At 39.5% G+C, this 13,062-nt stretch overlaps 1 protein-coding gene across 2 annotated transcripts in view; it reads right to left on the minus strand.

Moving 5' to 3' along the window:
- LOC119902573 (solute carrier family 12 member 7-like) overlaps positions 1-11,743 on the minus strand; it is a 41,436-nt gene extending 29,693 nt beyond the window's left edge. For both annotated transcript variants that reach the window (XM_038718864.1, XM_038718863.1), the window contains exon 1: positions 10,923-11,743. In XM_038718864.1, the coding sequence (XP_038574792.1) occupies positions 10,923-11,070 (148 nt within the window). In that variant the 5' untranslated portion in view covers positions 11,071-11,743. The remainder of the gene's footprint in view (positions 1-10,922) is intronic.
- Between the last annotated feature and the right edge of the window lie 1,319 nt (positions 11,744-13,062).

Here is a 13,062-nt window from a genome sequence, read left to right on the forward strand (position 1 = left end):
TGTGGAGTCAGACTAATACACATTACTGTATGCTATTGAACATTGATTCACCTTCAAAACAAACTCCTTAACCTAAACTCTCTTACTTTAACAAAATCTCAGAGAGAGGTCAGGTGTGCAGAGAAAGCCTCGTTTGTGATAACCAGAAAAAGATGTCTTCCTATGTCACTGAAAACCCAATACTGTTTTCTAATATTTTTTATTTTATTGTTAGATAAAAACTCCGGAATCTGCACTTCTCGCAAGTCAAATTAGAGGGGGTGCATTCACCCAAAAGGGGGCGGCGGCATGAGGCAGGATGTGCAGCTTCCATCAATGCTAATCATGTAACAACATATTTTCAAGCAAACACAAACACTCAGCGGGAAGAAGCTCGGCTACAAGCTCATGCTATCCACCAAAACGAAACAAGTCAAACATCAAGCATCTGACTGAGCATGCAGCAATAAGCAGAGCTAACTTAACTAAACAAGGTTGCATGGCCGCAGTAATGTCTCATTTCAATCTAACCACACAAACGACCCCTCAAATGTGTTATGAGAAGTCACAGCACTGAAATATTTTATCAATGTTATTTAGGTAGCTTGTTACAGTAAACAATCTCTCAAACTCATCTCCCCTACCCAGAAGTTATTCAGCAAAAGAAATGTGAAAACATTTGGAAATATAGCCTACACATTTTGAGGGTTAACGGTATAAACGTATATTTATCACTTGTTTTTAATAAAATGGCCATCCTTTTAATTAACTCAAAAGTGCAGCTGAGGGTTTAACTGTGCATCAACCTGCCAAAGAAACACAAGTTTGTCACTGTCAGCCATGTTTATTGTTTACATTTGGCGTCATGCACCATCACGTACCTGAAACGCTTTGAGGTCCGGTATTTTAACTTGGAAATTCCCAAGTTCGACCGGTCTGGGCACATATGTATTTTTGAAGCCAGGAGTATTGTATTTTTTTTTGCCATCTTCCTTTTTATGGGGAACAAGTGGGTTAAGCTAACCAGCTCGGTTAGTAATGTGTATCCATTTTTAACTGTGATATTCATTGGGATGCTAATTTTGGCTAGCAAGAAACGGGCTCAAAACAAAATGTAAGTTACTTATTGTAAAAAAAAATATTAACATCCGACTTTTTTTTAGAACAACCGACCACTGAATAAGACATTTCTAGGCGACCAAAATGCTACAGTTTAACTTACTTTTACCGTCAAAACAAGCTCACGGACAAGTTAACGTTAACGTTAAATTGACAGGTCGCCTTGTTAGCAACTTTTCAGTCTCAAGGTAAAGCACAACCTGCTGTATCGTCTATTTTACTCACAAATGGGACCATTTTTAAACTTTTACCTTTGCTGTTTTTGTAGCTCGGGTCCATGTGTGGTTGTTGTTGCGGTACAGTCTATAGTAAAACCCCTAGTAATCGTGGTGCGTTCGAGACACCTCGGAACTCGGGAATTTCCACTGTTCAACTACAAAAAGTGCAACGCCACTCAAAGTCGGGGTTGCTGCTTGTGTACAGGGAGCAGAATGATTTCACACAACAATAACAGCTCCCATGGAAGCTCGCGTTGTAATTGTTAAAACCATAAACTAAAAGGCAACGTGAAAAATATGTGCTTGTATTTAAAAGGCTACATACTATCATGTAGTAAAATCTGTTGTAACTGTATGTAAATTTATTTCAACATATATATCGCCAATGTTATTAGGTAGCTGATTACTGTAAACAATCTCTTAAAGTTATCTTCTTTGCACAGAATTTATTAAACATTTACTGACATTTGCAAATTACCAATTTATGTAGCTAGATGACAAAATAGTTAATGAGTAAGGTATATTTATGTCACTTGTTTTCATTAAAACGACTCTTTTTAAATAACTACTAGAGCACTACTAATGGTTCAGTTGTTTGCACACAGGTATTCCATTTACTCTGCAATGGTAATAGAAATAGGTTTACATACAGTGGATTCATATTCCTTAGCTTCTGACCTATCAAAAGGAGAAATATGCATAGTTATGGTTGATGAGTTATACCCGATTTATTTTGGGTATGTTATTTTAGGTGTTTTAGGCCAGGTTTTTTCCTGTGGATAGGGCTTAGGTTTAGTTCATCAAGTAGGCTATATATAAAAAAGGCTATGTACAATATAGAATTGTATATCATGCTGCTAAATGATTAACACACGTCAACACATCAAATTCATCTTGGTATCCTGTGCAAGATAAATTCTAATGATGTGTATTTTATCACTGAATGTTTCTTCCCTATTGAGATTCTGCAGATTGGTCATATTTGCCCAGAGAGATACATTTAGACATCTTTCTGCCTGCACAAAGTGATGAATCTAATATTATATTATTCTATAATTGCTGTTTTTCTCAAGGGAGTTTGGTGGCTAAACAAAAAAGGTCTATCTCTATAGAGATAATTTCCATAATATTGTCAGACACTTGTAATAAGAATCTCAGTCAGTCGGTGTCAAAAGCAAGCACTTTATTGGACATACTTTGACGTGGCAATATTGCCCACACGGATTACAATGCAGCCCTGTTATGCTGCTGCAGCACGCTCACTCAATACTGGACCAGTTTTAAAAAATGTTGTCCCTAATGTTCACTTAGACACAAAAACATGGTAAAATAGGGTCCAGGTTGAAATATACCAAAATTACCCTTTGACTGTAATATCCTAGTGATGTGCTAAAAGCAGTGAAGTTGTTTTCTCTCCAGAGAAAGCTGACTCATTAAGGTTTGGTATTATGTATCTCTTGTACATTTTGGTTTCGTTTGGTACAAAGCACGAAAAACCAGCTGGTCTGGTAAACGTGATCAGTCTATTGAAGACACCTTATAGGATTTCTGGGTGTTGAAGTAAGTCTAAGTTGTATAATGAATCTAAAAGAAGTGATAGAATGATCCCAAACAGTTAACGTACCTTGTGACCAACGTTTAACCCTAATCCGACCGTGCACACTCTACAATTTAGTGTGTCAAACTGGCTTGTTGAGGCTAACTAAACTAATCACTGGCCATGAGAGGTTTTTAAGCATGATGGCATCCTCTGTTGGCACTTTGCCCACCCCACCAGTCTAACACATGGGAAACAATGCTAAACAATCTTTGTACTACATTTGCTAGAAGTGCCTGGTAGTGTTCAGGGTTAAAAGCCCAATGATTGAGCAGTGAAACTGACAGCTCTTAACAGCTCTGATCTTTCTGGTTTTTGCTTTCAGTGTATATAAAATAACATCACTGGCTTTTAAAGGAGACCTATTATACTGCTTTTATGGTCCTATATTGTAGTTCTGTGATTCCTATGTCAGTTTTGCATGATTCAAAGTTAAAAAAAATAATTCTCTGTTTTATACTGACTCTTCACGTAGGCCTTCATTTCAGCCTCTGTCTGAAACAAGCTGTAGAAGCTCCTGTCTCTTTAAGGCCCCCCCTCTCAAAGCCCACTGTCTTCTGATTGGCTAAGACCTGAAGCATGTTACCAGGCTGTTGTTGTCGCTGAGCTATGTCGAAAAGCATAATAGCTCTCCTTTAAGCTTAATTGAATGATTGGTTTGAGTGTCAAAATACTATTATTAATATCCAGAAATCTTGAGATTTGTTGGGGGAATAAATGTTACGCACATTTTTGTAATGCACTCAATCTGGGGAGAACACATTTATATTGGAGAAGCCATGTTGTTTCCCAATGAATAATTAAAAAAAAAAATGGGTGTTCTATACAAATGTCCCCTGTGGAATAATTTTCCTTTTTGTAGATGAATAATTTCTTATATGTTTATTAGTATATTTGTGCCCTGAAAGTTATGTGGGTGTGCTAAAGTTTAACGACAAGGTTGTTATGGCTGTACTCTTCAGCCATTTCAATAGAGGCAGAACTTCATTACTACATTTTTAATACTCCATTTCACTCTCTAGTCACTCTAATAGATCTCTGGCTAAAGAAAAAGTTAACAGAATAGTTTGACATTTTGGGAAATACGCTTATTTGCTTTCTGTAGGATGATGGTGGTTGTTAGATGAAAAGACCAATGCCACTCTCGTGTCTGTATAGTGAATATGAAGCTACCGCAAGCAGCCAGGTAGCTGTCATTTATAAATTGGATAGACTCACAATACTTTCGGAATTCTGTTCTAAATAATTCGAATGATGGTCGGGATCTTGAGAACTTGATCTGGTACTTACCTAATAAGATGAGTAAGTTAACAATTTTACAGATTCTAGTTTGATTAAATGATTAGTTTGAGTTACAAAGTAATCCAAATTTTCAGAATTGTCTAGTCTTCATCTTTGCAGAACTCACATTTTTGACAACATTTGGTTAGTAGGGTATATGTTAGGCGTGATTTTGTAATGCATTTCTTTCACTTTATTGGGTATAACAAATTTAAAGGGAAGTTGTCAGTTACAAGCGCCATGTTTGCTCTCCTGATCACAGCAGAAGTGACGTAGATAGTGACGTGTGCAAAACTGTCCCAATTCTGCTCTTCACAGCTTCGGGCCCTTGCGCACTTACTCCGCTAAGTGCACTTTAAACAAGTGTCCACTTCGAGGAAGACCTTAGGGCGTAGTGTGGGTATTGGGACAGGGCCTAAGATAAAGCTTTTAATCATAAAAATCTTCAGCCATTCAGTCTTCAGACAGTTTTACCCAAAGTTTTGTATGCATGTTTGATCTCAGATGATCAACCATTATTTATTAACACATGTGGAAACTCTCTTGTACAGCTAACACGTTCCAAGACAACAATCTTTAGGTAAGAAACCTGTTTGTAACTTCAAATCTTTGCTTAGTAAGTGAGTGTAATCCAATAGGCCTACACTTTTTGTTTAATTCAGCAAATATTTAGTCACAGTTCGCTAGCCCTCCCTTTTGTGTGTACTCTGGCTTTCCTACACTCTGTAAATGAAAATCAAAGAAAGTGGTGTGGGTCTTCCCCACAACATTGTTCCAGCCAATCAGCAACAGGTGGCGTTATTGCTCGTGCACATGAACGGTAGCAGAGACAGTTTAAGAGGGGAGGTGTCTAGTTGTTCGGCAGTTTTGTTCAAATATCAACAATCTTTCCACAGAATCACTTACTCTCGAATATATAAATAAATAAATAATTCTTCAAGATACTTTCTACCACTAGCAGAAAGTAGAACAATATGAAACATGACACTGGTCATGGGACACTGTTTTGGAAAATGATGACACTGAGATGTTGTTTATACAGATTGCATCTTGTCTAATCAGCGCTGCATATTATGTGTGTGCGCTGCATGTTCTGTGACTTCTGCCTTTACAATAAAAGACTTAACGAGTACTGCCATTAACACGGGAATTTATGATAGTATACAGCACTCGCATTAAATGGATAGTTTGGTCTGTCACTCACAATGTGGAAATTTTTGTCTGTATATTTATTTTTCACATCAAGTTCAGTTTACTCATGATAAACTGAGCTACTGAGCCTGTGTAAACAGTTGTATCTCTTCTGCAGTTCCGGAGGAGATTGTCCTGATGGAAAAAAAATCTGGGGAATTTAGAAAGTTGGCCCACACTGCTTATCTCCACCTGTGCGTGACAGCTACTATGCTGCCAGCCCTGTCTTTGTACACTAAGTTGATGAATACAACACAATTAAAGCCTTCATGGGCACAGTAATTCAGGCTGGGAATTTGACTCCATCAACTACATCCCAGGCCACCTTGTTCATGCAAACCACCAGACCGCTAATTTTGCAGATTAATCCTATCTGTTTATGTAACAGGTACCAAAGTAGGAATAGATTTCGCCACTATGTTCATCTGGGAAGAAAGTTATCCACATTACAAAATACAAACATTTGGGACTGACCAACAAGTAGGCGAACACTGAGTTTTCACACCGTAGCACACTGTAGTCTGCCTTGGTTGCGGTGGCAGCAGCGTACCAGATAGTGATGGAGGAGATGAGGTGTCTGGGTGATAATAGTGCCCAGGAAGCAGAGTCATACAGGGTGATGGGGTGGGTTCTGAAGTCCAGTACCATCCCCATTGTCGTAAGAGACCTGAGCTCCAGGTTGTTCTGGCTGCACCAGGACACCAGATGGTCAATAAACCATCTTGGTACCAGCTGGAAGGACTGGTGGCTGGGGGTGCAACTGTGGGTGTACAGGGTGAATAGCAGAGGGAAAAGGAAATCTGAGAGACAGAGACGTGTTTTCCCATCTTCACATGCTTCCTCTTGTTGGAAAGGAAGTCTGTGATCCACCTGCAGGTGGAGTCAGGCATGCTGAGCTTGTCCTGCGGCAGAGCCGGGATGATGGTTTTGAAGGCGGAGCTAAAATCCACAAACAGGATCCTGGCATAGGTTCCTGAGGAATCCAGGTGCTGGAAGATGAGGTGAAGGGCCATGTTTACTGCATTGTCTCTAGACCTGTTGGCTCTGTGGGGCTGATCGGTGGAGTCATGGGGGATGGTGTCGGGACTGTGTCATTGTCTTTCAAAGAGACAGTAAAACTGGTTCAGCTTGTTGACCAGTCATGTCGTTAATGGGCTGGGGGACTTTTTATCATTATCTGAAGCCTCTCCAGACAGGAGTGCTGTTGTTGGCAGGGAACTGGTATTGTAGTCTCTGAGTACAGTCGTTTAGCTTCTCGCACCGCCTTTCTAAACCTGTACTTTGACTCCATAAACCTGTCCCTGTCCCCACTGCTTACTGTAGTGTAACAGTGATCCAGAATGTTCTCCTCCCTGGTCAGACATTTAATAAACTGTCTGTAGCTAGTCAGTTCATGGCTGAGATTTTCTTTGTTGAAGTCGCCATGGACAATAACTGTAAGCATCAGTAAATTAAAGAGCTATGAGCAACCATAAATACCAGTAAGAGGAGGGAGCCTGGTTTTGTTTGTTCCACACACAGTATCTGGTCCCAGTATCATACACTGTGCGCTCTGCACGTTGGCCCAGTGGTGGAATGTAAACACAGACCAAAATGCATGACGCAGACTCAAGGGGGTGGGGGGTGGTGGGGTAAAACACTTTTCACACATACGCACACGCTGAAATCTATCAGCAATTACAACAAATGGGAACACCTCACTGCTGGAACCAAAGGTCTAGCCTGCAATATTCCTACAGGTTATAAACTCATATTGAAACTGCCTGAACACAGAACATACTGATTTACTGTTTGTCAACACTTGAATAGTAGGATATTGGAGTCACGAGAACAAGACAAGAATATGTTTTCATACTATTAAGAAAAATATTTGTTTTTTGCATTCTGGAGACATTTTCTGCACCAATTTATGGTGGAAATGTCTTTATTTATATTGAAGGAAACATTAAATTATTTAAAGAATATAATGCAGTAATCGGTGGCTTATTCTTATTTTCTTAGCTTAAATTACTTTTTTTGGACAACGCAGATGTTTCTTTTATATTTACATTGCATTGCAGGTTGTCTTATTGTGCAAATAAACCTTTCACAAAGCATTTTCATTTGTCAATTAACATTTCTTGTAGGTTTTTTTTTAGAACATTTTTAACAAATGCTTTCAAAAAGTCACGGGGACAACATCTGCCATTTCAAAAAGTGGTGGGAACATGTCCCCAGCGTCGCCAGTATAAATGACACCTATAGTAGGATCTGTCATTTCTTACCTCTTTCCTATCCTAGTATTTCATTCATTGTAAAATGGCGGGACTGCTTACTTGAATCTAATTTCTGGACATGGTTACTTTAAACCTTAAAGCTGCACTAACTAAAATTAAAGCTGCGGTAATCAGTATTTTTGTATTAATAATTAATTAAATGATTATGTGTAAGTGAAAGGGGTTGCCTGAAATAAACATATCACCTTTGGCATTTGTTTCTGTAAAATCTGTTGTGCGTGTGCTTTTTGAATGACATTCAAACTGTCTGGTGAGCCTCCAAACACTCCAAACACCCAAAATACAAAATACTCAACAAACATCCTGTATATAAATAAGGGCCGGACCCTGTTCTACCCATATCAGCTGCCACTGGAGGCTGGTTTGTTTTCCAACACTAGCAGACTAACACAAAGAATTTTCCAACCATAACACCTCTTCCCATGTTTTGCACTTCCTCATAGTTTTACATCTCTCGTTCATGCTTTATTTGTTAGTACTATCCTGACCCTTAACTATTGGTAGGTGTCATATTGGTCATATTCCGTCTTTCTGTCTCGGTCACCAACTTTCCCTGCTCAGAGGTGGATAAAATATGCTCCATACCTTTCATAAAGTGCAGCAAGCCGGCAGATTGGCGCAATACCCCCGTGAAATAAGGCAGCGTGAAAGCTGCTAGTTTGATGAGCTAATTACAAAATTCGTTGTACTAGGAGTGTTTTTAGCTTTTAGCTGGGTAGTTGGCACCCAGTCAGTGTCTGATATGCTGTCACATCTTCGAATGTTCTGCTGTCCTCCCCAGAGATCAAGGAGAATGATCCATAGGCTGTATAAAAAATGTTGATCCCACAAAACCTGTGATGCTGTGGCACCAGGACTCTGTCAGAACCAGGAGGCCAGAAGAGGGTGATTGTAGAAAATGATAAATCATGAGTCAGCAGTGATAAGAAGTTGAATGATCAATAAGCATCTTGTAAGTTTATAAAACAATTTACGTTATGTTTTTAGTACATTTAATATCAATAATGTAAATCAAAAGCTACATTTTGTGTGGCAGTGTGGCTGTGTTCAACCTGTCAGTCATTTTATGTTTTATCCCATGCTCTGACTGGAGATGGTTTGTGACAGAAGGGTAGAGAGTATCTGACCAACAAGCTCCATAAAGAGTATGAAGCAACAAAGAGCAACAAATTGAGGCAGAAAAAAAAAATCTCAAGCTGAAAAGTTGAGAGAGGATCAGGAGCTGATGCAGGGGCTGAGGGATTAGCAGGATGCCCTGCGTCATGAGTTGGAGGGCCTGAAAACAAGACTGAAGGAACTGACGACAGCCAACCTCAAGCTTGCCACCATGCATACGGCTGAGGAAGATGGCAGTCAAGCCAGTCAAACCCAGCCCAGCTAGAGGAGCAGGAGGAGGAGCCTGAAGTCTCGCTTCCAGAGAAAAAAACAGGCACTTGGGGCAGGAAAATAATTTGCCACTTCCTCAGTTAAAGGAAGAAGAATAAGGAGAAGTGAGAGAAGCAGTCCACATCCAACTCAGAGTCTACACCTCAGCTGCTCAGCACCTTCCACCATCGCCAGCTGTATACAACAGGGGTTTTAAAGTCTAAATGCTACTAGTGTGCCTCCCAATTCCTCCCAATTGAAGGGGGAAAAGTCAACTAAAATGACAACAATCCCAAAAGGTGTTGCATTTTATATTAAAGACACAAGAATTACTGCAACTCAACACCACAAATTATATTATAAATGATCTACATTTGTCATCGCAAAATGACGATGATTCGTTATTGTCTGAAATGTATATTTACTGCTCATTAGAATGAGTGTTTGTTATATAGGAAGTAGTGAATGAATGTACTAGAGAAGGTGCTTTTGGACAGCCTTTATTTCACTGTCCCATAGCACAAAATAACCATTAGATCTGCAAGGGTTCATCAGAAGTTTGAGTGATACCAGTGTTTGTAAAAAGTTGCCTCACAAGGTGCTAACTTTAAGTAGCACATATTTAAATGTATCGAACTGTTAATTAACTCATTATCTTCTAATTATAAATATTAATTGTAGACAGATAGACATGTAGAAAAACAGAGATAAGTGTAATTCATATAAGATAGTTTGTAGATAAACACCTTCAAATTTATTTTCTTAGGCAACCAAGTTAAAATTGACAAACCATACATGCATTTTAGATGTTATGTACAATAGGTTCTATTGCAATAATGTTTGAATGTAAAAGAATCAGCCTTGAAAAGTATGAAATTAAGATATTTTAACATTTCTACCTTGGTACCTGTGTCACATAGTTTGCCAGCCAAAACACTTACATCCCTGCACTCAGTGTTGGGGAGTAACTAGTTACATGTAATTTACATTTACAGTTACATTATTTAATAACAAAATAAATGTAACTGTAATTCATTACAGTTCCTTGGGGGAAAAAAAGTGTAATTAAATTACAGTTACATATGCATATGTTCCCGATTAGCCTACATTGTTGGTTCCATCTGAATATTTTCTGTAAAAAGCTCTGCTATGTGTTGACTAATATTCATTTTGTTGCTTTGCATGTTCTTCATGTGCACAAAGTCTTCCTTTTGCTATTTCCAGTCACAGCCATTAAGGAAAGTTTGATGCTGTTCTGATGCTTTTGATTGATTAATGTTTGAATTTGCAGCGCCACCCGTCTGACACTTAAATAGCCTCTCAAGCTGTCTTTTGCAAATGGTTAACAAGTAAAATAAATCATTAGAAATTTAGAAAAGTAATAAATAATTAAATGTAGGAAGTTACATTACTTTTAATTAATTGAAATACTTACTCTTCTATTACATTTTAAATAGGGTAACTTAAGTTGTAAGCCATTACATTTCCAAAGCAACCTTCCCAACACTGCCTGCAGCCATGATAAAGCAAACAGCCCCAACCATCAACCAGGATTGCACAGACTTAAATCCCACCTTCCTACCACACCATCAAGCTTCCCTGCAAGTTCTAGCTAGTTAAACAGCCTCACATTTTAAACACTGTGTTTGTGTGTGTGTGTGTGTGTGTGTGTGTGTGTGTTTGTACGTATGTGTGTACAGAATGTGCCTGCCATAACATGTATCTGACGCATACAGTTTATCAGAGTTAGACATTTTAACACCTAATGCATGTTGGTAAAGGCTCCTCATGACCTTAACAGTAATAAGAGGGAACTGAAAACGGACTTCCCTACATTTATGAATAGAGCATGTCTACAAGCCAAAGAAGAGGCTTTGTCCCGCTCCGTATTCCTACCTGAATGGTGTTCTTGTAAGTTGTCCTCATCATCTTCCTCCCCAAAAATGTTGCCCAAACTGGCAGGTTTGCTGCCTCCAGCTGCAGATGTACCAGTGCCGCCATCCTCTGCATCCTCCACTGGCACCACAGTGAAGTTGGTGGGCATCTTGGCTTTTCAATTATCCGGAAACAAAAGTATGAAGTGGTGATGACAGCCAGGAAGGCACTAGGTGAACTTTCAGACCCACAGGGAAGTGAAAGAAAAATCAAAGGTAGTCAAGTGAAAGACTGGAAAACCCCATTGAAGAAAACTAGGACTTCAGTTCATTCACAGCATAGCACTCACTACAACTCTTTTGTTTCCTCTCTCTTTGTAGTGTGATCCAGTATCCTCTAAACTCAGTGTGAAAGTCCTGCCTCCTGCACATGAAGCAGGCCAAAGTCCTGTAGTGTATCTCTTCACTCTCTCTCTCCTTGTTCCTTTCCCTCCCTTTTCCCCCCACTGCTCCAAGACTACTGCTCCATGTAACCCTCTATTTACCATATGAACAGAGTTGGAGTCCATACATGGAGAACACTGCAGCTCTTCCCATTACTTTGACCGTCCCACTTTTCTCACTCACACCTTGTTAATGCCAAAAGGTAGAGAAACAAACTCCAAAGTGTCCAAAGTATCTATAAAAATCCACGTTTACTGGGGAAAAAAACAACTGGCTCACGTCTAACGAGGACAATCGGCACCAACTCTCTTCTTTTCTGTTTTTTTGGCAGTGGATTTGTTTCCTCTCCTCTCTTCAGGCTGGTAGTTTTCCGTCTCTGGCTTTCTCCAAGTAAACAGAATGGGTGTTACCTTTTCCACAGTGCATTATGGGTAGCAGTGAAGAGCTCATGTTCAGTTCACAATGGCACCACATGCTCACATGCATTGTGCCAGCAAAGGAAACACCTTGAAAGCCTTGGACACTAACTTTCCTCTGTATTCAGAGCAACATAGATTACAAAGGACACTCACAGGGGGAAAGGACGGATCTTTAAATAAAAGTGGACACAAGTAAACATGAATTGTTTTCAGTTTGTGGGGATTTTATTGGCACTCTTATGCTACATTTTCTTAGAGTTGGGGCATTTATCTCAAAGTAGGCTATAGCACAGTAATATTTTTATTCATGTGTATTCCAATGTTGAGAGCAGTGTGTGAGAAAACATGCAATGTTTTATAGGCTACTGTGCTCATGGATGTTGCTGGAATCGGTACAGCCAGAAAGCCCTGGACACAAATGAAAATGCTTTGTTTATTTTCACAATAAGAAAACATGCAATGCAATTTAAATATAGAAGAAACAAATGTGCATTTTCCAAGAAAATTACTACTACAACAAAAAAAGCTACTGAATTTACTGCATTATATTCCATTTTATTGTTATATTTTGAGTTGTCACCTGCTGAATTTTGTGCTGCCATTCATATAAATAAAGATATTTACTCCATAAATTGGTGCAGAAAATGTCTCCAGAAGTGTTTAATGCTCACAATCTTCTGGGGGAGGACCCCCAGACCCCCCACTCATACATTTTATCATCAAATACTTATTCAAAATAGTGTTAAAATATCTTCTCGTCTTGTTCTCGTGACCGAAGTCTTTCATCACACCTATGTTCAGACCTTATGTCACCAGCTGTTTTCAACACAAAGTGACGCACTTGCTGTTGCATACAGTAGGCCTACTGCGTATATTATTTCACCATCTGTAAACAAATATAGCCTAAGTAGTGAATGTGTGTTCGTGGGGATACGTGGTAAAGTGGGCTGGCGTGGCTACAGTGCCAGGGCTGAATTTTTGTCCCAGTCCGCCCCTGTTCAGGCTTGTGTTAGTTAGGCGTTACTACACCTGGCCGACCAGATAACTAACGTGGAGAAAAAACAGTTCTCAGTGTCTCAGTCTCAGTGACTTCAACAGAGCAAACCTCAGCCATGAACTCCCAAAGTACAGACAGCATGGTAATTGTCCCAGCAGGGACACTAACACACTGGACCACTGCTACGCTACATTAAGGAACGCCCTGTTGTAAAGAGTGTGAAAAGATGGACCTACGAGTCAACTTGGGACTGCAGGGGGCTACGCTGAGGCTACTCCGTCAATTTGACGCAGATGTATACA

The sequence above is a fragment of the Micropterus salmoides genome, unplaced genomic scaffold (assembly GCF_014851395.1).
Source record: "Micropterus salmoides isolate LMB-PRFRI ecotype aquatic unplaced genomic scaffold, ASM1485139v1 Ms_hic_scaffold_14, whole genome shotgun sequence".
NCBI classification, from domain to species: Eukaryota; Metazoa; Chordata; class Actinopteri; order Centrarchiformes; family Centrarchidae; genus Micropterus; species Micropterus salmoides.